This window comes from Macaca mulatta, chromosome 12 (assembly GCF_049350105.2).
Source record: "Macaca mulatta isolate MMU2019108-1 chromosome 12, T2T-MMU8v2.0, whole genome shotgun sequence".
In the NCBI taxonomy this organism is placed as follows: domain Eukaryota; kingdom Metazoa; phylum Chordata; class Mammalia; order Primates; family Cercopithecidae; genus Macaca; species Macaca mulatta.
In genome coordinates, this window is record NC_133417.1 from 111,771,846 (window position 1) to 111,796,696 (window position 24,851).

The window sequence follows — 24,851 nt, forward strand, 5'->3', positions numbered from 1 at the left end:
TTTCTTTTCTTCCTGGTTATCTGTATTATATTCTTTCTCATTATGATTCTTCCATGCATGGGGACAGCTATTTGCTGAAGCAGAGTGTGGGGAGGAGAGCCAGTGGGGACAGGGAGGGAAGAGTGAGCCAGGGTTCCACAGCTTGTTTGGAGTTTGTTGTTTTGATCACTCTTCACCAGTCTGTTGTTCCCTGCCTTGGAGGGGTGTATCCCTCCCTAGGGGCATGATCAGGTCAGTGGAGCTCTTAGCAGAACCTCCTTGGAGCCCTGTGTGGCAGGCAGGCTTTTGAACTTTCACATTTCTTCACTTCACCTATGGGAGGTCCTCTGACCTGTTGAAATTCTGGGGATGCATGTGTTGGCTTAGACTTCTCAATATTTAACTTTGCAGTTTTTAGCAGCTTGAAATTGGAGTCATTTCTTTCTATAGGGAATGTGTAGTAGTTTTTTCTTCTTCTTTTTTATTCCTTTGTTGCTATTTATGAGGAACTTATCTGTGCACGGGATCCAAATAAGGAAAAATTAATGATAGTCTAAGACAGAAAATGAGAGGGAAGGAAACATTTTCATTCCGTGGAAGTATTTTGACTGTTACATATTTCTGTTAGGTATGTTACAGTGTCAGTGGCCTTGGATGACGAGGTAACAGTGAGGTTCTGTTAGCTAGGAACATTCACTGAGTTATTCAACACTAGGTGGAGATGACTGGGATTTGGAATATTTAGAAGCTAGTGTCAATGACACATATAGTGAAATGTAGGTAACTATAGGAAATGGTATAATGCTTAGAATTCACATAAAAGAGATAAAAGAACTGATATCCATATGCTTATTTAATGAGATTATGGGTTTAAAAATTAGAATTATTTTCAATTTTCTGAACAAGCTCCTTAATATCCTCTTAAAGGATGAACAAATTTAAATTCTTCTCTAGTTAAGAATTGTAAGAATGATCATGCATGAGGTACAGAAAAAAGGAAAAAAGCCTCATTATGCTATTCACTCATCATTTCTGACTTTGAATTGCAGTTTAGTGTGGATATTTAAATTGTTAGCTATTTCAAAAATGTCCTCTGGTTTTAGATACTATAGTCAGCTGAAAAGGCTACTGAGTGCCGTTACATGGCCTCAAGATTTAAAAACTTTTGTGTCAGAATGGAGCAATTTTTAATACTGACTGACCTTCTGAGCATGCATGTGAAGACATTCCTAGAATAACCCTTTTCAGAATTATTGGATGTTCTAAATAGTCTAACACTGTAATGTATTGTCTTTGATGAAAAAATAGAAACTCTGAAAAAGACTTTATGTTTTTGAGCAAAAAGCATCTGGAAGTGCCTTGAACTATATAACATGAGTGCACAGACATACCTAGTTTTGTATTCTTCCCTTAATTGTGCTTAGCAGATATTGTACTCCTAACAAGTTGAAGGTTTTTGGGAATCATATATTGAGCAAGTCTATTGGCACAACTTTTCCAACAGCGCATGCTCACTTCACTGTCTCTGTGTTGTATTTTAGTAATTCTCACAGTATTTCAGACTTTTTCATTATTATTTAAATTATGATGATGACCTGTGATCAGTGATGTTTGATGTTACTATTATAGTTGTTTTGGGGGTGCCACAGACTGTACCCGTAGAATCCAGTGAACTTTATGGATAAATGTGTATGTCCTGGCTTCTCCACCAACTGACCATTCCCCTTTTCTCTCCCCCTCTGGCCTCCCTATTCCATGAAACACAACAATTTTTGAAATTAGGTCAGTTAACAACCTTATACTGGCCTCTGAGTGTTTAAGCGAAAGGAAGAGTCACATGTCTCTCACTTAAAATTAAAAACTAGGAATTATTAAGCATAGTTTCAAGGCATGTTGAAAGCTGAGACAGGCTGAAACCGAGGCCTCTTGAGCCAGTTAGCCAAGTTGTGAATGCAAAGGAGAAGTTTCTGAAGGAAATTAAATGTGCTGTTCCAGTGAACACAGGAATGATGAGAAAGTGAAACAGCCTTGTTGCTGATATGGAGAAAGTTTTAATGTTCTGGATAGAAGATCAAACCAGCCAAAACATTCCATTAAGTGAAAGCCGAATCCAAAGCATAACTCTTCTCAATTTTATGAAGACAGAAGATGAAAAAGCTGCCGAAGAAAAGTTTGAAGCTAGCAGAATTTGGTTCATGAGATATAAGGAAAGAAGCTGTTTCCATAACATAAAAGTGCAAGGTAAAGCAGCAGGTGCTGATGTAGAAGCTGCAGCGAGTTCTCCAGAACATCTAGCTAAGATAATTAATAAAAGTGGCTACACTAAACAACAGATTTTCAATGTAGATGAAACAGCCTTCCTATTGGAAGAAGACTCCATCTACGACTTCCATAACTAGAGAGGAGAAGTCAAAACCTGGCTTTGAAGCTGCAGAGAACAGGCTGACTCTTGTTTGGTGATAATGCAGCTTGTGACTTTAGGTAAGCCAGTGCTCATTTAGCATTCTGAAAATCCTAGAGCCCTTAAGAATTATGCAAAATCTATTCTGCCTGTGCTCCATAAATGGAACAACAAAGCCTGGGCGCCAGCACATCTGTGTACAAGATGGTTTACTGAATTTTTTAAACACACTTTTGAGACCTATGACATAGGACAAAAAAAGATTCCTTTTAAAAATATTACTGCTCATTGACAATGCACCTGGCCACCCAAGAGTGCTGATGGAGATGTACGAGATTAGTGTGTTTTTATGCCTGGTAACACAACATCCATTCTGAAGCCCATGAATCAAGGAGTAATTTCAACTTTCAAGTCTTACTATTTCAGAAATACATTTTGTATTACATTTTGTAAGGTGATAGTTGCCATAGATTGTGATTACTCTAATGGGTCTGGGCAAAGTAAATAGAAAAACTTCTGGAAAGGATTCACCATTCTGGATTCCATTAAGAACATTCCTAATTAATGGAAGGAGGTAAAAATATAAACATTTACGGGAGTTTGGAATAAGTTGGTTTCAACCCTCATGGATGACTTTGAGGGGTTCAAGAGTTCAGTGGAGGAAGTCACTGCAGATGTGGTAGAAATAGTAAGAGAGGTAGAATTAGAAGTGGAGCCTGCAGATGTGACTGAACTGCTGCAGTTCAGTTCATGAGATAAGACTTGAATGGATGAAGAGTTAAGTAGTTTCATCAGATGGAATCTGCTGCTGGTGAAGTTGCTGTGAACATTGTTGAAACGACAGCAAAGGATTTAGAATATTACATAAACTTGGTTGGGCAGAGTTTGAGAGGATTAACTCCAATTTTGAAAGAAGTTCTACTGTGGGTAAAATGCTGTCACACAGCATCACATGCTACAGAGAAATCTTTCATGAAGGGTCAGTCAATGAGACAAACTGCATTGTTGTCTTATTTAAATAAATTGGCACAGCCACTCTAGCCTTCAGCAACCACTGATCACTCAGTTCAGTAGCCATCAACATCAAGACCCTCCACTGGCAAAAAGATTACTACTTGCTGAAGGCTCAGGTGATTGTTAGCGTTTCTTAGCAATAAAATGTTTTTGGATATAATGCTATTGCATGCATAATAGACTACAGTATAGTGTAAACCTACCTCTTATGTACACTGGGAAACCAAAAAATTGTGTAACTTGCTTTATTGTGATCCTTGCTTTCTCACGGTAGTCTGGAACAGATCCTGCAGTATCCCCAAGGTATGCCTGTATCTCAGTATAGTCGGGATCATAAGCTTTGCTTTTCTTTAGATTCATTGTTGGTGTTATCATCCATGAATTTCACCTTCCAGTGCACAGACATCTCTTAATACAGTAGGAGAATATGGGAGTCAGAAAAGGAAGACATTTATTGTCATTATGAACTCAGAAATATGTTTTCTAGTGATCATCAAAACAACTGAGATTGACATTATCCAGCCATGGCAGTTTTGATGATTGAAAACAAGGTCTGTTTTTTAAAAATCAAATACAAGTTTGCAGATTCTTCCAGAGAAGGGCATGGGATAATTTCCCTTGCCATTTTATTTTGAAACCAGCTTTGTTATGGTTGCATGCTCCATGGGATTTGCTCCGTGTTGTGCCACACACAGTCTTTGCTCCTCTGTGTCCTTCCATAGAAAAAAACAGTGTGGGAAAGGATTTGGTTTGTCTCACACTTTAATCTTCTGCTCCTGTACTCTCTGGTCTGAGAGTTCACTATTTTGGTAATAAAGTCAGATATAGTTCAAATCCTGTCTGGTCTATTATTTCGTGACATTTTTGAACTTTTCCATACTTTGGCATCCTCCAAGAACTTCTTTTTCCTTTCTAAGTTTTACTCTTTTAATAGAAATGGACTCCTACATGAACACTGGAGTCTAAAAGTGGCCTAATAGGCTTGCTATTTTTAGAGAAGGAGAAAGTTGCCTTTTGTTCTCTCTGTGCTTTTCGCCTCCCACATGTTCTTCAGAGTTTTTTTTTTCCCCCATTCTGGTCTTAGTAGTGACAGCTTTCTAATTCCAGAGGCTCTTTCCTGGGTCTGTTTCTGGCTCAATTTGTCTCATACTCAATATTTTTAATGTTAGAATTGGACTGGGGTCTTCTGTTTCTATTATCTGTAAACATTTTAGGTTTCTTTTCCTCTAATTTATGAAAATTATGAAATATACACATAAAGGAGTGGAAAATAAATTCACCCAGTTTAAAGAAGAGCAATAAAATGGGCATTCCTATATACCCACCATCCGGGTTGAGAAATAGAACATTGCTTGTGTCTCAGAAGCTCTCTGTGTTCCTCTCAGTCATGTCCCCCACCCCTACTCCTACCCAAGGTAACCTCTCATCCTGAAGCTTACATGGAAGATTTGGGCATTTTTATTAAAAAAAAAAAAGAAAGAAAGAAAAAGCCAAGTAGTGTTAAAAAAATAGTAGCAGTAGAATTTTCAGGAAAAAATAAAGATAATGTAGATGCATTTTTTTTTCTAACATTCCACAAAAGAATAATTTGTTTAGGATTGAGGAGAGAATTAATGCTTGTCTTAGTTTGCTCAGGCTGCTATAGCAAAATTTCATCAACTGGGAAGCTTAAACAACATTTATTTCTCACAGTTTTGGAGGCTAGGAAGTCTAAGATCAAGGCACCTCGAGAATTAGTTGCTGGCAAAGACCCTCTTCCTGACTTATAGCCACCTTCTTGCTGTGTCTTCATATGGTAGAGAGAGAGAGGGAGAGACAAAGTTCTTTGGTCTCTTCTTAAAAAAAAGTACTAATTTCATCACGAGGACTTCACCCCTTTGCCTTCATCTAAACCTAATTACCTCCCAAAAGCCCCATCTCCTAGTACCATCACACTGGGGGTTAGGGCTTCAATATATGAATTTTGGGAGGGCACAGACATTGACTCTTGAAGGATTTCAGCTATTCATGCTGTGTCACTGAAATTAAAACTAGTGTAAAAAGTTCACATACATATAATGCAAATATTCAGTGAGCTGGCACCCAACCCACCCTTGTTTGATAAGGAATAATTGGAAATTTTCTATTTTGGCCTAGGAGTTTGAGGGCAGACAACTTCTTCTGACCTCATTTCCTCCGGATCTTTGTGGACATATACCAGCAGCATTTCCTTGTCTTACTATTTGTTATAACTTGCTAAAATAAAAAAATCACACACACACACACACACACACACACACACAAAACATACACCTAAACACACATATGCACTTTCTTTGTAAAGCTCTGTTTGAAATAATACTAAAGATGACTGTTGCTGAAGTAATCTTGCAATCATGTCTGCTCTCATCCTTTGTTCTTCTTTCAGCCACACATTCCCAGTCTTCATGGGCTGACTGCCTGGGATTGACTTTTGCCTTCACAGATACTGATCTACAAAAGATAAGAGACAGAAAGTAGCCTGAGTCTCAGTTTTCTTGCTGAGAAAGAAAGCAAGTGTGTGCTATCTCAGACCCCTCATTGCTTACGCGGAGGCTGAGCCCTGCCTCTAGGACCCTCAGGTTCCTGTGGATTCCTGTCTTGAGTATGATGTGCCATCTTGTTTTTTTCCGAGCTTCTTGACTTGTTGACTCTTCATCAACAATCATTAGAATGCCTACTCTGTCTAGGCAGCTATACCAAGAACTGTGGATGCAATGTGGTGCCTGTCCTTTTTATGGGATGGTTATTTGGAAGAGTCTTGTTTGCTTATCTAGTGTCCACAGGCTGGTATGATCTCTAGCCTTTATAGGCATTTCTCTTGACCCAGAATTTTGACTCTACTAGACCACAAGCTTCTGGGTTTTTCCTGGAGTGGCCACTTCATTTTTCTACCCCTGTCATGAGTTACCAATCTTGGTGTGGCTTTCCTGGATGTGAATCAGTTCATTTAGGACTTTTCTCCTATCTTCTATAGTCCTAACCATTCTGGTTCCTGGAACTGATACTGATAGTAAATTCGCCATAATGGATGACATACAGTTAATGCTAGCATTTCTACCAGGGTTCTAAAAATGTCTGGTTTTAAGATTAAATTAAAAATAGTCCCTCTGAAAGACCTAAATAGAATAGTTTCTCTCTTTTTCTGTGTCAGTCTCTTTGGGATTTGGCTGCTTCTGGAATCTTATAAAGGTTTTGCTTTTGATCCAAACACTGCAAGGCACTTTGTGAATGTGAGTAAGATAGGCTACATGGACTGAAAATTTAAGACCATTTAATGAAAGTTGTCTGGCTGTAGGAAAAATGCTCATTTTTACAAATTGTCTTAAAGCCTTGATTTATAGATCTGTTGTTCTGCATTTTTCTACTACCACTGATTTGATTTTATTACTGGTACATTATATTTAATTAGGATAGAAGGAATATGTGTGCTTATAATTATTTAAAATGATTTCAAGACATATATTTAGAGAATCTAGTGCAAATGGTTAATAACAGTTAAAAGATAAAAATTCAGTTTTAGTATTGTGCAAAATGTCTAGACTCTATAATTAGCCTGGAGTAGATTAAATTATGCACCTCTAATCACTATTTTATACATGTCTTTCAAAGTGACATCAGTTGTCATCAGATTTGCTTATTATAAGATTTTGCTGGATGAGTACTTATATTTTCAGTATATTTGTTTTTTAGTGTCTTTATGATTAAAAACATGTTAGCATGACTCAAGTTTTTTTGAATTTGTTTTAGTTACAGTTAAGTGATAGTTTTGTAATGTGTTGTCTGATTTTGAAAAGACCACTTAAATAGGTTGGTGTTAATGCAACTGAGGCTTTAGCAGATCTTGATCATTAGCTCTCAGATTAATTTCTATGTAAAGGAATTTTGTTATCAATCTAATCTGTAGAAAGAGTGTATCACTTTACATCTTGGTAATTGAGGTACAGTCTTTTAGTTGAGGTACATAGAAATACGTAGAATTAGAAGAAAAATTCAGCAGCTCCTTACAGCATATAAGCAATATGAATGGAACTGTTCTTTCAGCACCTTCTGAAAGAGATGGGCCTGAAGTCATCCCAGTATGCAATAGCTGATTATTTGACAAAGCATGTATCAAATTGATGAAATTATCAAATAGATGTGTGTGTTAATAGTCCTCAACTTCCAGTTTATCATAGGTGTATAATTAGGGTAGGAGATGATGACAGTCATACTCATATTCACTCTTTTAGACTTAGAAGTTTCCTTAGAGACCCTATAATTCAACATTCTTGGTTTTTGTAAGGGAGAAGACTAGTCTTACAATGTTAGTTACTTCTCTGAGACCTCAGAGATGGTCAGCTCCTGGGTGCCTGTTTAGTGCAGGCATTCCCCTGTGACTGGGGATATGACAGTGAGCACAGTGAAAAAGGGCCAGTTAGCACTTTCGTAAACCACACTGAATCTGAAAGTTCACACTAGCTGAAAGAATTCTCCTTTCCAAAGAAGTTACAAATGACTGGTAGTTTTTCCAATAAATTCTGTAATTTTCAGAGGTATCTTAGCTTGTTATTATTTTTAAATGGTACATAATTCAGAAGAATGAAAATTCTGTTAGAGAAATTAGTTGTACTTTAGGTAAATCATGACTTTTTTTAAACATTGGAAGTCCCAATGAGTAATTTTTGTGATGCCATGAAATGTGCTCAGAAGGTGGGCTTATTTGAAGGTCCTTTTTCTAAATGGCAATTTAAAAAAATAGGTGCCATTTTGTATGATAATCGTCTTGTACCCACATGAAGAAAGCATTAAAAATTCTCTGTTCTCTTCCTATTCTTGCTAGGTTATGTTCTTATCTACCATAATGGTTTGAGATTACTGTAGAAGCATGTTTCTAATTGCTGCATTGTGACAATTACTTAAGCATATCTACTATTTAAGAAGAACCAGCCTGATAAGGTGGCTCATGCTTCTAATACCAGCACTTTGGGAAGCCAAGGAGAGAGGATTACTTGAGCCTAGCAGTTGGAGACCAGCCTGGGGAGGATAGTGAGACTCCATCTCTACAAAAAAAATAAAAAAGATGAGCCACGCATGGTGGCACATGCCCTTTGTCCCCAGCTACTCGGGAGGCCATGGTGGGAGAATTGCTTGAACCTGGGAGGTTGAGGCTGCTGTGAGTCATGCTATTTCCACTGCCTTCTAGCCTGGGTAACAGAGCAAGAGCCTGTCTCAAAAAATAAAAAATAAAAAGGACCAAGATTATCATCTCTAAACATTCCTGTGTTATATGTATGAAGGTTACCATGATTGCACAGAATATTGTTTTCTGTATAGTACAGAGAAATCAAGGGTGACAACTTCAGATGCCTTTTACTTTACAGGGCTGTGCAGACGTGCCCTTGGTCTGTCTCTTGGGGATTTGCTCTACAGAGGCCCCCTGTCTCAGTTCAGCCAGTAGATATGTTCCAGGCTCAGGTTTTGGTGATGCAGTAGAAATCAAGAGTTGGGCTTCTAGGTAGGACAAAAAGAGAGAAGGAGAGCACACAAAAGACAATAGTAGTTGTTCTACAAAAATCTTACTCTTCCTTTATTAAAGCAGTGTAAAATTGCAAAGTACACATTAGCATTTACATAATAAATTTTAGGACAAACATATATAATTTACAGTGAAATAATTTAAAGAAATGGCAACATTTAGGTAAAAACCTTTATCTTTGTTATTCATTGCTTTAATTTTCATATTTTTGTTTTTTTCTCTCACTCAGTCTCTTTGGCCGTTAATTGAATGAGTGGAGGACAGTTAAGGCCACATGTTTTCATATGCGGAGAGGCTGCTCCTTAATGTCTTTGCTGGTTTCTTGCCTTCTCTCCTGCTGCTAACATTAATTACTTTGCTGATGGCTCTAATTGACCCAGTAAAAGAATCTTATCTGTGTTCAGCCCTTCCCAGGCCCTGAAGTCTTTCCAGCTTCTGCTTGCTTTCAGTCTTTATAAATAGCCTTTCAAGTTCTGAGTTCTGGTCCTAGAGTTCCCTTTCCTTTGAAAGTCCTAGGCCGGGCCTGGTGGCTCACGCCTGTAATCCCAGCGCTTTGGGAGGCCGAGGCGGGTGGATCACGAGGTCAGGAGATGGAGACCATCCTGGCTAACACGGTGAAACCCCGTCTCTACTAAAAATACAAAAAATTAGCCGGACGCGGTGGCGGGCGCCTGTAGTCCCAGCTACTCTGGAGGCTGAGGCAGGAGAATGGCGTGAACTCGGGAGGCGGAGCTTGCAGGGAGCCGAGGTCGCGCCACTGCACTCCAGCCTGGGTGACAGAGAGAGACTCCGTCTCAAAAAAAAAAAAAAAAAAAAAAAAGACAAGAAAGTCCTACCCCTTGCTTAAGCCTGTGGATCACTGTTTCTAAACCCACCTTTTCAATACTGTTGCCCCATATCACTGATGCCCCAGCTCAACTGGACTTTTAGCTCTTCCCTGAATATGCCTCTTTGCCTTTTCCTGTTTTCATGGATTTGTACACAGTGGCCCCTGTCTATAGGATCTTCTCTTTCCTGCCAATATTTCCCTGTCCAAATTGTATCATAGAGACTGCCTAAGCCCTGCTTCTTCACTAAAGGGTTCCCTGATCATATTAATTGAAATTAATTTTCTCCTTGAGGGCTGCTTGATGCTTTGTTTGTTATTTATGGTCGTAGGCTAAATGCTGCCTTGGCGTATTTTAGCAATGAGATTATAATCACCTTGAGGGTGAGAGGCATTTTGTTTCTCTTTTTGTCTTCATCTACTCCCACCAGCGGATGTTCAGCGAACATCCGTCTCATTGAGTTTAGGGGATGTAGGGAAAGCCTGGCCAGCTGCTGCTCCCTGTGTGGTAGGTGGTGGTATTGTGAATGTCTGTGGTTCCCGGCATTTCCTGGACCCGAACTTAATCCTTAATTAAATAATTCCTTTATTAAAGGAGCTATGCTTCTTTTCCCTTAAAAATGTAGCTTGTATTATGGTTTCTTCTTAAAATGGCAGTATACATTCATTGTAAAAATTTTAGGTAATACAGTTAAGCAAAAGAAAGAAAATAAAAACTATTGAAAGTTCTGCAGGAAACAGTAGCCCAGTGCTATATTTGGTATACACCTTTTCAGACATTTTTCTGTATGTGAATGTGTACATATAAACATACTCCTAAAAAGTTGCCAAGCATAGTATTCTTTTACTTTTCTTCTCATTGAATGATGTTGTGAACATCTTTCAAAGTGTCTGTGAAAGCACTAGAAAGCTGCTGTCACCTACATCATGCATGTTATTGTTTTTGTCTAGCCATTTCCTCAGGAAACCCTTATGAGTGGAACTTGTGGAATAAAGGGTGAACATGCTTTCAGGGCTTTTGATACCTATTGCCAAATTGCCCTCTGCTTGCCAGTTTTCCTACATCCTTGCCAGCAGTGGCTACTGTCATTCATTTTTATTTTCTAAAGTGATGGGGGAAAATGATCTCTTTCATGATTTTAATTTACAGGTATTTTATTGCTAGTGCAGCTGTAGGTTGGTATGTGATTGATCACCATGAATATTTCTTTTGTTTTTTTTCACGAGTTACATGTTGTATACATATTTCTTCATGTTTATTTAAATCCAAGTTTATTAATAGGTTATATATGTATGTAAATATGTATGTATATTCATATACATATATCTCTGTATACATTATACATATATAAATAAATCCAACTATATTTGCACACATATAAAATTTGTTGTTAGTAGAAATTTTTCCACCTAGATTATTTTTAGATTTTTTTGTTGGTTGTACATGTAGAAATGTATTTTGTTTTTGCATATTTATCTTGTAACCAGCCACCTTACTAACTGTTATTATTTCTGATAGTTTTTCTCTTGGTTTCTTTTTTATTCTTTTGGCTATTTTATATATACCTAGGAAGAATAGAACACCATATAAACAGATGTGCAGTTTTTCTGTATAGAATGAAAAATGAAAAAAGAATGAAAAAAGTTAAAAATGAAAAGAGTTATTTTCCTAGAATGTGGCAAAAACTGGACTTGGAAGAGAGTAGTTTCTTCTGTACAAGGTTACCAGAAGGCGAGGGTGATCATGGATCCTCTTCTGTTCTCTGCAATTTCACTATGTGTGATGCTTGCTTTGTAGTTATGTTAATAAATATTGGATGTATCAGAAAAGAAGCTGGATTAGCAATATTCACCAACTATGTTCATTATTAGCTTTGAAATTTGTTCATCATAGCATTTCAGTGATGTGTAACTATGTACAGAAGATATGCCTTTTTAATTTGGATCCAGTTTTCCTTATGTTTAATTTTTTTTTTGGGGGGGTTTTATGACATACAGGGGTAAAACTACATTGTGAAAGTAACCATGATTCTGTCATAAAGGAATCTCAAAATTACTGGAAACTTGGAAAGACACTGGTAGCCACAACTAGTAATGTGTTATCCACTTCATATGGTCGGGCTTTAAGTTAAGGGGAAGAAATGAAACATCTTTCATTTTTTATTTAAAGATTTTTCTTCTGATACCACCCCGCTCAGAAGGGAACTCTCACTGGCTTTTATCGGCTGATCAAGCCAGCTGAGTGAGGGTTCTCAGCTTTTATATCACCTCAAGTCTCCTAACTCCTCCTTTCTCCACTCTACAATTGGCTTGCAGGCCTGCCTATGTTTCTTGTCCTTATTATACTAGGGTTTTCTAAACTTCATTATGGTTAATGGGACCATTACCTGAGATGCAGGAGTACTTACACATTTACATTTCCACTGCAATTTCTCATGTGGTTTAGAGGAGCTCATTAAATTTCTCTTGTTACCCAAAGAAAAACCTCTATACCCTATTCATGCTAGGAATATTCTCTGCCTGCAGTTCTGTTCCTATGAAATATGCCCACACTTGCCAGCCCTTGCCTGGCATGCCATCTTTGTCTGACTTAACACAAAGCCTCTATGCAACCTATAATTATTTTCACCCACTTAATATATCATTGCTATATGCTTAAATCCCAGCCTCTCCATGTTCTTGATCTTTTAACGTAGCTTAAAAGTCTTACTGTATTGTTTACACTCAAAGGAGTATATATTTTTTAGCTGAAACAACTTTTGGTATAAAAACTATTTTGGGTGGTATGAGTCTAAATTTTTAAAACTTTAGGAAAGTAATGGTTGAAAAATTGTTATACTTTTAAAGTCTTCTGTTACAAAAAGAAAAAAGAAAAGCAATATAAGCGCAAGCATAATCATAGGTTACAAGCTTATGTTTATATGAATATATTGAGTTTAAATTCTGTGTCTGTCTTCATTACCACTTACAGTAATTATCTAGTGAATTTAAAATATCTTACGTGTATAAAAGGACAAAACAGAGAAGCTTCTAATGGAAAGAGGGAGCGGGCGCGGTGCTTCACTGTGGCTTCATGGAGCCTTGGGCATAACAATGTCACTATGCTCGAGGCTTCATGAAGTTGAGGATCTCCACAGTGACAGCATTGGTTGTCATTAAATGAATACAATGTGGACCTGGAAGGAAGGGGTGGTAGGAGACTTCTTGGATGAATGTCAGGGCTCATTTGGGTGTGATTAGGATTCCCAATACTGAGAAGTTACGCACTGTCAAGCAGAAGATAATCAGATGACTGACTTTGCATGAGAAATATGAGCATCTATGGTACTCCTTTTCTAGATATCATTTAATTTTTCTACTGTTTGTTTAACTTCTGTTCCAGTCCCAATTTGAACACATATGGAAGTAACTTACATGTTTTACTACTGAGAATTGAATTAGGGTATTTGTGCTACTGTTTACTTAGGAACAAAGACGTATGGCAAGGTGCATGACTGGTCACCACCTGACAAGTTCAGTGTCTTGCAGTGAATGTGATCTCATAGCTTCCTGACTTCTCCATCTTATACTGCTGAGTCCTCTTGCCCAGATCTGGCTACTGATGTTGTGCACTGAGAGAGCCTAAAGCACCTACTCAAGGCTTTCCTAAAACAGTGGTTGTATTAGTCCATTTTCACACTGCTGATAAAGACATACCTAAGACTGGGTAATTTATAAAGAAAAAGAGGTTTAATGGACTCACAGTTCCACCTGGCTGGGGAATCCTCACAATCATGGTGGAAGGAGAAAGGTACATCTTACATGGTGGCAGACAAGAGAGAATGTGAGCCAACTGAAAGGGGTTTCCCCTTATAAAACATCAGATCTTGTGAGACTTATTCACTACCATGAGAACAGTATCGGGGAACTGCCTCCCATGATTCAGTGATCTCCCACTGGGTTCCCCCCACAACATGTGGGAATTATGGGAACTACAATTCAAGATGAGATTTGGGTGGGGACACAGCCAAACCATATCAGTGGCTGTGTGAAACATGATGACAGAACCCAAAAGCAACTGGAGGAGAAGACATACTCACAGACTGCTTGCTTACTAGAATCTCAGCTTTTGAGTATTTTCTACATTGTAGACCAGCCTGACCTTCCATGTAGAACTCGAAGTGTATACCTTAAATTTGGCCTTTTGGTGCCTTTTGGTAGGGTGACCATATGCCCCAGTTTTCCTAGGACAGTCCTTCCTGGTTTATGTGTGTGTGTTGTCCTGGCACAATGATTAATATGCCTCTTTTCTTTTCCAGAAATGCCCCAGTTTGGATGATAAATTATATGGCCATCCAGTTGCTAGGTTTTGGTGCTTGCTGCTGTTCTTCTAGACTTTTTTTTACCTAGTTCTGCTGGTGAAGAAATGCTGTGTGGGCCTCTGGGTTCCTTCAGACAAGCTTGTTCTCAGCAGCTCACTCAATTTCCTAGTTAGAATTAAACTGAGTGCTTAATACAAAATTTCAGAGAATATAGATTTTAGAACTAGAAAGGAATTCTAGTTCATACACTTTTTACAATGAAGTAAATGATTTTAAGTCATGTAGAGAAAATGATTTCCTTTGTGGTCCAATGTATGTCTTTTCTAGTAGTCTTCCTCATAGCCCAAGGCCTGGTTGGCCACGTTGTTTTGTTCTGAGCAATTGTTTTCTTTGATCAGCCCACCCCTAAACTTCCCTGACCAGAATTGCTCCAAAGAGAAGCATTTTTGTTTGTTTGTTTTGTTTTTTTTCTGAAATAGAGTCTTGCTCTGTCGCCTAGGCTGGAATGCAGTGGCGTGATCTCGGCTCACTGCAACCTCTGCCTCATGGGTTCAAGCAGTTCTCCTGCCTCAGCCTCCTGAGTAGCTGGAATTACAGATGCGCACCACCACACCCAGCTAATTTTTGTATTTTTAATAGAAATAGGGTTTTAGCATGTTGGCCAGGCTGGTCTCAAACTCCTGACCCTGTGATCCACCTGCTTCAGCCTCCCAAAGTGCTGGGATTATAGGCATGAGCCACCGTACCCAGCCGGTTCTTTGTTTAAATTAAGGGGTTAAAGTTATTTTCCAAAAAACCTGGAATCTACCCTTCTTGGTTAATAGCTTTCATAGGTACTAGGGAATCTTGGTACCTAACTTTTCCAATTATTAGAATTCTTGGCTTCTCCATATGGAACTTCTTTGTAATGGAAGATACAAACTTTTGGGAGTTTTGACCATATGGCTATTTATGTGTCTACTTACATTAGAAACATGAATCTCATGTTTAAGGATTCCAACAAATACACACACATACACACGTCTATACACATACACACAAAACCTTCCTGAGGTAAATCTCTTTTTGTGAATTTCCAATTCCTAAATATAATAGCAGCTCTGTTTGTGTATTTCCTGATAATTGTGGAATTCTTTGAACATAGATTTCTAAAATATAGATTTGTGATAAATCCTGAAATTAGGATAGTTTAGACAGTGTTTCAGTGACAAACATGAAATCTGAGACTTCAACACTATAATATGTTATCTCTTCCCCACACTGTGATCTAGGGCAAGTTGAGCAGCTCTTTTAGGCAGCTCTTCTCCAACTCATGATGAAAGGGTCTAGGCTGCATTCATATTTCAGTTATGCCATCTGGAGTATGTGGCTCCCAGGGTTGCCATGAAAGAGAGGGCTTAGATAATCCTGCAGGGATTTTAGTGGTCACAGTAGAAGGGCAGACATTACTTCCTTCATCTCTCATTAGCCATGATCCATTGTCTTGGCCCTAACCTAACTGCTGCAGAAGCTGCAAAATGTGGTCTTATCAGGATGCCAGGAAGGGGAAAATGAAATAGCATTTGGTGGACACACAGCATTATTTCTGCCACAGTTCCTTCATTGACCTGATTCTTGGCTCATTTGTCATGTTTCAATAGTTTTATATTCTCCTGCTCTTACATGTTCTTCATATTTTGAGTAAAATCATATTTAGTCTGATTCTAGAGTCACTACTTTGGTGGCGCAGATTCACCATGAAGGTGCAGAGTGAGTGGGTTCAAGAGTTTCCTTGTTCTAGTTCTTCCACTCTCTTTCACTGGCTTTCAACTTCCATCCTACGTTTATCCATTTACTTATAAAGGTCACTCCTCTTTCAACAGATAACCTGCGTGAGAAGCATGGGAGTAGCCACAGAATACAGCTTTTCTGTAGCTTCAGTAATTGAAAAAAGATGTTTATTTTAGAACTTAGGATGTTCAGAGTTTGCCCACAAGTTATTATCGTCTTCAGAACCAAACATCCAATTGGCTGATCAACAGAGTTAAATGCCAGTTTATGTTTGGGTCCACAATTGCTAAACAGATGAGTATTAGCATTTCAGAACATTCTGTTTCCAACAGGAAATTGTATTAGGACTACAGAGAGCAGAGGTGGAGGAAAGGACAACTCATCTTCAGGCATATGGAGATGTAGATTACCTTTTCCTTCTCGGCTGGGTGGGGCTGGAGACACACCACTGCACAATCAACTGTTCCCTTCTCCCTTTTCAGTGTTTTTTGTCCATCATCAAAAATTACATTTCAATATTATTTCAAAACGTTTATAATTAATTAGGTTACATTTCAGTTGATGTAATTCACTCTCAAGGAAATTACAAAATAATATTTTTGAGTGAGGTGATCAGTCTTGCATGTTTGTGCTGATTTTGCTTAGTTTCAATTTGAGAGTTGCATTCTTCATCCTGTTTCCAAGCCCATATAGCAGGTGTTGGTAGAAGTTTGCTCATTCAGCAGATATTGATTAAGGGCCTGCTATGCATTAGGCATTATGCCAGGTGCTAGGGATACTGTGATGAGTGGAAGAATTAGTTTCAAGGGAGGCTAGCTGTGGTCAGACAGAAGGAAAGGATGGAGTAAATGGGGATGTGTGCTATTTATAGGAAGTAGAAGAGTGGACTGGCATGGTGAGGAGGGGCATATGGTGGTGTATTTGTCTCAGTGTTTGCCATAGACCTCCTGAAAAGTAGCTGTTTTTCTTCTTTAAGATTCTAAAATGCCAGAGATACTAGAAATAGGTATGTTCATGAGAAAAAGAGACCCTTAAAAAGAGGGAAATAGGATAATTAAAGTGACTATCCGATTTGAGAATTCATGGTTAGAATGCAGTTCTCTGCCCCTGTAATTACAGGCAAAATTAAAATAACGTGGTTTCCAACTCTTAGACATGCTCCAATGATTGTATAGTTGAAAATCATAAATTACCTGTAGAGAGACACAGTTAGAATGCAGTTAGGGAGACCTCTCTGCCTCCTGGTATTGCAGAAGCTTTCCACAGAAGAATGGTACCATCACCAGCTCTGTCTGTATATCACAGTGCTGGTAGCCAACTTAATTAACTAGCAGTGAAAGAAGTTTCTGCACCCTGTGAGATATTCCCCATGTATACAGAGTTCAGTAATTGTCATTACTTTTGCTATCTGAGGTTTTTAAAAGGGAATGAGTAGACATACCACAATTTAGTTTCAAGAGTGGAATTATCCTTCAATACACATTTGATTTGTGATTTTAATGGGAAGCATGTCTAAAGTTTAAGCATTGACTTCCTTTCTGTGTTGGAAAGGTTGTCCATTAGCAGACACAGGGCACTATGCTGGACATACCCAGGAGGCCCCCAGTTACTCTGTTGACTGGTGCTTTACGCCCCTTTCCAGCCCTCTTCACTGAATCATTTTTAGAATGCATCAGATGCAGCTCTCAAAGTGATGCAAAATCATTGAGTCCTCCCATTCTTCAGCTAAAGAAGTAGTGTCATGGTTTCCTAACAAGAAAACCTACTATGAGGCAAGATTATAGAAAATCAGAATAGCAGAGTAGGGCAGGAGCTGAGGAATCTTCTGCTTTAGCCCTTCATTTTTACATAAGAAGAAATAAAGACCCAAGTTTAGGGCATACAGCTGACTCAGAGTGGGACCTACTCCTCTCCTTCAGTTCCCATTAGGATTAAATGAGTTAATACCATTATAGTCCTTATAATAGTACCTGTGCCATAGTAAGTGGTCAGCAAATGCGAGTTATCACTTGTCATTATTCCTAGTGGTAGAGCCCAAACAGGAACCTAGATGCCCTAATGATGCAGTGCTCTTCAGGAGGCACATATTTTATATTTCCACGTTGTAGAGGGAGAAATATGTTTTAAGAAGTTGAGTTAAAATAGTGACCACCACAGTGCCCATTTATGTGTACCTACTCAGCATACTAGTACTTAGTCTGTACTGAGTAAGTACTAGGCTAAGTACTGCATTTCTTAGCCCAGTACTGCATAGTCTGAGCTAAGTACTGCATATTCATGGTTTCCTTTAATCCTCACAGTGTTCTATGAGATTCACATTCTTGACCATCCCCATTTGACATACAAGTTGGGGAACTTGCCCAGGGTCACACCACTAATATGGGGCTGAACTAGGTTGTTTTTTTTTTTTGAGACCTCTACCTCCCAGAGTGCTGGGATTACAGGTGTGAGCCACCATGCCCAGCCTTGTTTTATGTATTTTTAATAGTCGAAAAAAATCAAAAGAAGGATAATATTCCATGACACATAAAAATTATGTGAAATTCCAATTTCAGTGTCCATACAGTTTTGTTGGAATACAGCCATGCTCATTTGTTTACATATTGCCCGTGGCTGCTTTTGAAATATAATGGCTGAGCTGAGTAGTGTAGTGGAGACCGCATGGCCCACAAAACCTGAAATATCTACTCCCTGGCCTTTATAGAAAACACTTGCTGACTTTTGCTTTACACTCTTCCTTGGTGATTACATTTTATGACATTCCAGCGGTTTAGGGCATAATTGTGGAGTTTTTATAGGATCTGTCTTCTCGTGTTACTTGCCTTATGGTTTGTTCCATATTAATTAACATATGAATCAGATCCTGAATAGTGTGTATAAAAAGAGTTCACCGTTAGATTGTCTATGTCTTGTCTTTTTTTCCCTATAGATTGGGGAGTAATTTATTCCTGGATACTGTGTGAGACTCTTGATGATAACCTGTTTTTGTTTCTGTACTAACCATGGATTGCAGCTGTTTGTGATTTGCATGCCCCTCACATTCATTTATTGAGCCGATTGTTTTTAAACCTCCAAGTGTCTTAGATGCAGAAATCACTCTATTTTCTTTCCTTTGTAGTGGTTTGTTGTCTTCGGATTATGTGGAGATTCACTACGAAAATGGGAAACCACAGTACTCTAAGGTACGGTTACTGGCGTCGGCAAGTTCTGTAGTGTAAGTGTACCAGTCATAGAGTTGATCAGTGCACACTGCATTGTTTTGATGTCTGTCTTGGTAAAATCACCTGTGCTCTTTTTCAATGATACTATTTTTAGTGAGGAGAAATTTATTAAAATGTACAAATGTTTGAGATAACATTAGGTATTCAGGACAAAAAATGTTTATTGTTTTTATTATACATACAGTACCTTTTGTGATAGTATAAAGAGCTATTCAGTTCCGTATCAGCACCTGAAAGTAGTCAGTAAAGAAGGACGAGGCTCATGGCCATCGAATCTGGATTAGAAGACTGGATGGGCTGTTAGAATGATTCTTTAGTGCAAATGACTTTGCTGCCCAAGAAGGGCAGGGGAAGTGAAATGTAGGTGTAGTACTTTTTCTCTAACCGTCATAACAATTCTGTGAGGTCAATGTTATTATTCCTGCTGTACTACGGAAGAAATTAAGGCAGAGAGAGGGCAAATAAGCCTGCTTAAGGCCATGGAACATTGAATATGAGGGTACTTGGGTATCTGATTCCTTCATTTGGAGATGAAATTTCTTGTCTTCAGGAAGGATTAATAAACAGCAAGTGAATTTGGATTAAAGCAAGAGAGAGAGAGAGAGAGAGAGAGATGGTTTGTATGTAAGAAACAGTGACCTCCATCAGTCAGGGTGAAGTTCCTCAGAATGGCTACAGAAAGAAACTCTGACTTTTAGGGAGTCAACAAGTGCCATTGAACCTGAGCAGTGTCCCCGGTGTCCCGGATACTGGGGCACAGGAAAGGAAACAAAGTGGGGAAACATCACTAGATTTGTTGTTTTTTTGTTTGTTTGTTTCCTAGATTGTTAACACATGTCAACATAAAAGTAGCACCTTTCCCATGTGTGGACTTGCGCAATATAGGTAACTGGGATTTTCAGTGTGATGGCTTCTCAGCAAATATTTATAGGCGCCCTTCATTATAAATACTGCCCAGGAGGCCCTGGCATGTCTCAGGATTTATAACATTCCAATTTGTAATAGGACGTGTTTTCCAGCCTTTGGTTTTGTGCCACAGATTAAGAACTTTCATGTATCATTAGTTGTCAGTTCTTGCCTTAGGTTGCACTTGGGGGTTGTTGAGTCTCCCTAAAAGTTAACGCTGTGGAAAGTGAGCAGAAAAGCTAAATCAAGCGCGGGAACGAGCTTCCTGGCATTTGTACAAACTGAAGCTTCTGTCAGCTGTGCCAGGGCCCTGAGCACTGCGGATGCTGAATCATGAGCCTGGAGTAGACAAGATTGCAGGGAACTTTATAGACTCAGCAAATGAGCCACCTTTGCAGGACACAGAAACCTGATCCAAACTTTTCACTAAGGCACTAAGTTAGTTTTTTTGTTTTTGTTTTTTTAAAGAAACAGAATAACTAATTGGCCTCCAGAGGTCATTTGAGGTCCCAAAAGGAGACTTTATAATTAATAAGATATTCCAAATCTGTTATCAATTGTAACTAAAATTAAAACAAAAGGTATTTCAACTCTAGCAAAAGAAATTGTATTCACTGCAGTTTGTTTTTGTGTTCACTGCTTTTCTCTCTTTCATGACCCATTTTCTCCAAATAGCTCATATGCCCAAACTTATGTGCTTCATAGATAATGAATTAAGTCTGTTTTTTATGTGTCTGTATTGATATGGTGCACAGTATTTTATGTCAAGATTTTTAAAATGTAGCAAAATTTTAAATATTTTAGCATGTATTAAGTAATCTTCTAAACCTTTAATTTTTAAAAACTTCATATTATTTCTAATTCATTTGTTATAATTTGTTTAAAAATGCCATGGTGATAGACATTTTGACTGTTTCCAATCTTTCACTATACGAATAACTTCAAGGGAAGGGCCTTCCAGATACATTTTGAATACATCCCTTATAATTGCTTCAGCGTTAATTCTGAGAAAGGAATTTTCTGGGTCAAAGAGTTGGTACAATTTTTTAACACTCTTCACATATATTAACAATTTTTCTTTCTGAAAGTTTGTATAAATTCATATTCCCACCACCATTACATATATATATATATATATATATATGCATTTGTAAATAAACTTCATGAAGATTGTCTTTTATGCTGTTTCAGAAAATCTTTGTCCAGAGTACCAGAAAAGGAAATTAATATGTAAGAATGACTAGGTTAAACTTACTTTCACATAATGCAGCCTTTTTTCCCCCAAATATCTCAAATTGTTTATTTATTTATTTATTTATTTTTTGAGATGGAGTTTTGCTCTTATTGCCCAGGCTAGAGTGCAGTGGCGCAATCTTGGCTCGCTGCAACATCCACCTTCTGGTTTCAAGCGATTCTCCTGCCTCAGCCTCCCAAGTTGCTGAGATTACAGGCGCCTGCCACCACGCCTGACTAATTTTTTTGTATTTTTAGCAGAGACAGGGTTTCACCATGTTGGTCAGGCTGGTCTCAAACTGCTGACCTCGTGATTCACCGGCCTCGGCCTCCCAAAGTGCTGGGATTACAGGCGTGAGCCACCATGCCCGGCTCAAAGATCTCAAATTGTTTAGAGAAAAGCACATGCACACATTGTACACACACACGTAGACACACAGTATTATCCACATAACTAAAGAACAGTCTTATTTGGCTGTGAAGTTAAATATGAAGGTGGATATTGACAGTATCCCAGGAATTAGTTGCAACCGCACTTTGAAAAGAGGGTTGCCTAGGTTCTCCCATGTCACCACTACCAAGCCCCTCCCTCATTCTTACTTCTCACTAAGAAAAGATTAATGTCTTGGCTTTTACTTTTATTGCATGCATGTGGGTTAAAAGTGTTTCTTTCCATGTGAAGCAAATATAGGAGCTGGAGAGGTAAAAAAGAAGCATGTAATATGAATGCTGGGCATCAATCTGTGAATAAGGAAGAACTTTTGTTCTGCGCTTGATGGAGCAATAGCCTTTGTTTAAGTTCCTACAGTGCTTTGCACATAATATATAATACAACTATTTTGTTGATTTTTTTTACAACTTTAAAGGTAATTTATTTACTTTTCTTATTTTATTAACAAATTTATTGGGATATAACTTATATATCATAAAGCATATAATTGTTTTTAGTATATCTACAGACTTGTGCATCCATCAACATAATCTAATTTTAGAATATTTTCATCGTTCCATAAAGAAACCTTACACCACCTGTTAACAGTTGCAGTCTCTCTTTTACCAACTGTAGATAACCACTAATCTATTAATACTTCCTATCTCAATAGATTTGCCTATTCTGGACATAAATGAAATCGTATAATAGGTGGGCCTTTGTGACTAGTTTCCTTTTTTGTCCCTAGCTTTAATGAGGTATGATTGAAAAATAGAAATTGCATATATTTAAGGTATATAACTTAAACTATATATATAGGAATTGTATGTATTATACAAAACATCATGTTGATATGTTTATACATTGTGAAATGGTCACCACACTCGAGCTAATGAACATACCCATCACCTCACATAGTTATCTCTTTTTTTGTAGTGAGAACATTTAAGATTCACCCTCTTAGCATATTTCAAGTACTATATATTTGTTGACCAACTTTGCTGATGAGCCTATTTAAATAAGTTAATTTTTAGCATTTCAGTTATTATAAAAGAGTAAGCATCAATATAACACTATGAAAGTACTTTTCAAAATTAACATATTTCTGTTAGGTCTTTTTTGGTGAGCTGCTAATACATATTTGTAAGTGCTTACTAATACTTTGATTTCTCTTCTGCTTATGAAAGGAACTGCTACCTGACCAGCAGTCATGATGAATAAATAGATGAAATGCCTCCATCCCAACTTCCCTCTACCTTATTACTATCATTATTAGGTGGGGAAAGCGTCTTTTCCTAGGTCTATTTTCTCACCTTGGCTTCTTCCTATTCCCTTGCTCATTCTTGCTCAGGGAAGGAAGAGCAGTTTGCTGGGAAAGTATGTCTGTGCAGCCAATTCCTCCCTCCCCTGTTTTTTTTTTTTTATAGGATCCACCTTCCTACAGGAAGAATACATTCTTTCCACCTTTCTCTTCTCTGAATTGTTCTGTGGCCACCCCCGTGTGTGTGTGGGGGGGGGGTTGAGTTGTCCCACATTGTCTCTGCCTGGATGGGTAAGGCTAGCTAACTCCTGGGTGCAGCATTAGCAGGCCTATTAGATTCTCAACTAATCCTCTCCTCCAGTATAGCTCTATAATAAATGAAGGTGACATTTTTATGTTTCATTTCTATGTCACTCTCTCATTTAGTTTTAAACTTGGGTGGGCACCAATTCATACCCACGAGGATGGCTGTAATAAAAATGATGGACAATAACCAGTGCTGTCGAGACTGTGGAGAGATTGGAACCCTCATACACAGGTTGTGGGAATGTAAAATGTTGTGTGGCTGCTTGGCAGAACAGTTTGGCAGTTCCTCAAAAAGTTCAACAAAGAATTACCGTATCATGCAGCAGTTCTACTCCCAGGCATATACTCAAGTGAATTAAATATATATGTCCACAAAGAAACTTGTACAGAAATGCTCATAGCATTATTCGTAGTAGCCAAAAGGTGGAAACACCCTAAATGTCCTTCAGTTGATGAAGGAATAAAGGAAATGTGGCATATTCACATAGTGGAATTACTATTCAGTCATAAAAGGAATGAAGTACTGATACATACTACACCATAGATAAACCTTGTAAACATGCTAAGTAAAACAAGCCATATACGAAGGGGTGCATATGATATGCTTCTGTTCATTTGAAATGTCCAGAATAGGCAAATTCATAGGAACTGAAAGTAGGTTCATGATTGCCAGGGCCTGGTGGAGTGCAGGGGAGGAGAAATGGGGATTGATTGCTAATGAGTACAGGACTTTTCTTCTGAGGTGATGAGACTATTCTGAAACTAGATAGTAGGGATAGTTATACAACTCTGTGAATATGCTAAGAAAAACACTGAATTGCATACTTAAAAAGGTAAACTTTTTCTAAACAACCTTTATGATATCTAAACAATAACAAAAAACCCAGGTGGGGAATAAGAGTTTATTTACCCACCCTCTTCATCAAACAAGAATCCTTTAAGATTGGTCTTGTCACATATGCTCATGAATAAGCCATTCCTGTTCATTCATTAAACAAATATGGTTTTACCATATAGCATAATGTCCTTCAGGTCCACCCATATTTGGCAAATGCCAGGATCTCCTTTTTTAAGGCTGAATGCTATTCCATTGTATGCACGTGTGTTTGTGTATGTGTGTGTGTGTGTGTGTGTGTTGAAATAAGCCAGACACAGAAAGGAGAATGTTCTGTGACCTCATTTATGTGTAGAATCTAAAAAAGTCAAATATATATTTAAGTTGGTGCAAAAGCAGTTGCAGTGTTTGCCATTGAAAGTAATGTCAAAAACCACAAATACTTCTGCACCAACCTAATAGAAACACAACAGTGGTTAGCAGGTGCAGGAGGTGGAGGGGTGGGAGTGAGGTAGTGGGTTGGAGAGATGTAGGTCAGATGGTACAAAGTTGCAGTTATGTAGGCTGTAAGTCTCAAGATGGAATGAATAGCATGAGGCCTATGGTCAGTCATATTGTATGATGGGAATTTGCTAACAGAGTAGATTTTAGATGCTCAAGCCACACGCTTACACAAAAGGTAACTGTGAGGTAGAAATAAGACATGTTAATTTGATTGACTATAGTAATAATTTCACTATGTATATCAAAATATCATGTTGTATATTTTAGATATATACACCTTTTTTTTTTGAGATAGTATCTCACTCTGTTATTCAGGCTAGAGTGCAGT

The 24,851-nt window shown here is 38.1% G+C and overlaps 1 protein-coding gene across 3 annotated transcripts in view; it reads left to right on the forward strand.

Annotated features, from left to right (window-relative positions):
* Positions 1-24,851, forward strand: part of ADAM23 (ADAM metallopeptidase domain 23) — a 172,596-nt gene that overhangs the window by 63,432 nt on the left and 84,313 nt on the right. For all 3 annotated transcript variants that reach the window (XM_015110784.3, XM_001106619.5, XM_015110783.3), the window contains exon 4: positions 18,946-19,009. In XM_015110784.3, the coding sequence (XP_014966270.2) occupies positions 18,946-19,009 (64 nt within the window). The remainder of the gene's footprint in view (positions 1-18,945; positions 19,010-24,851) is intronic.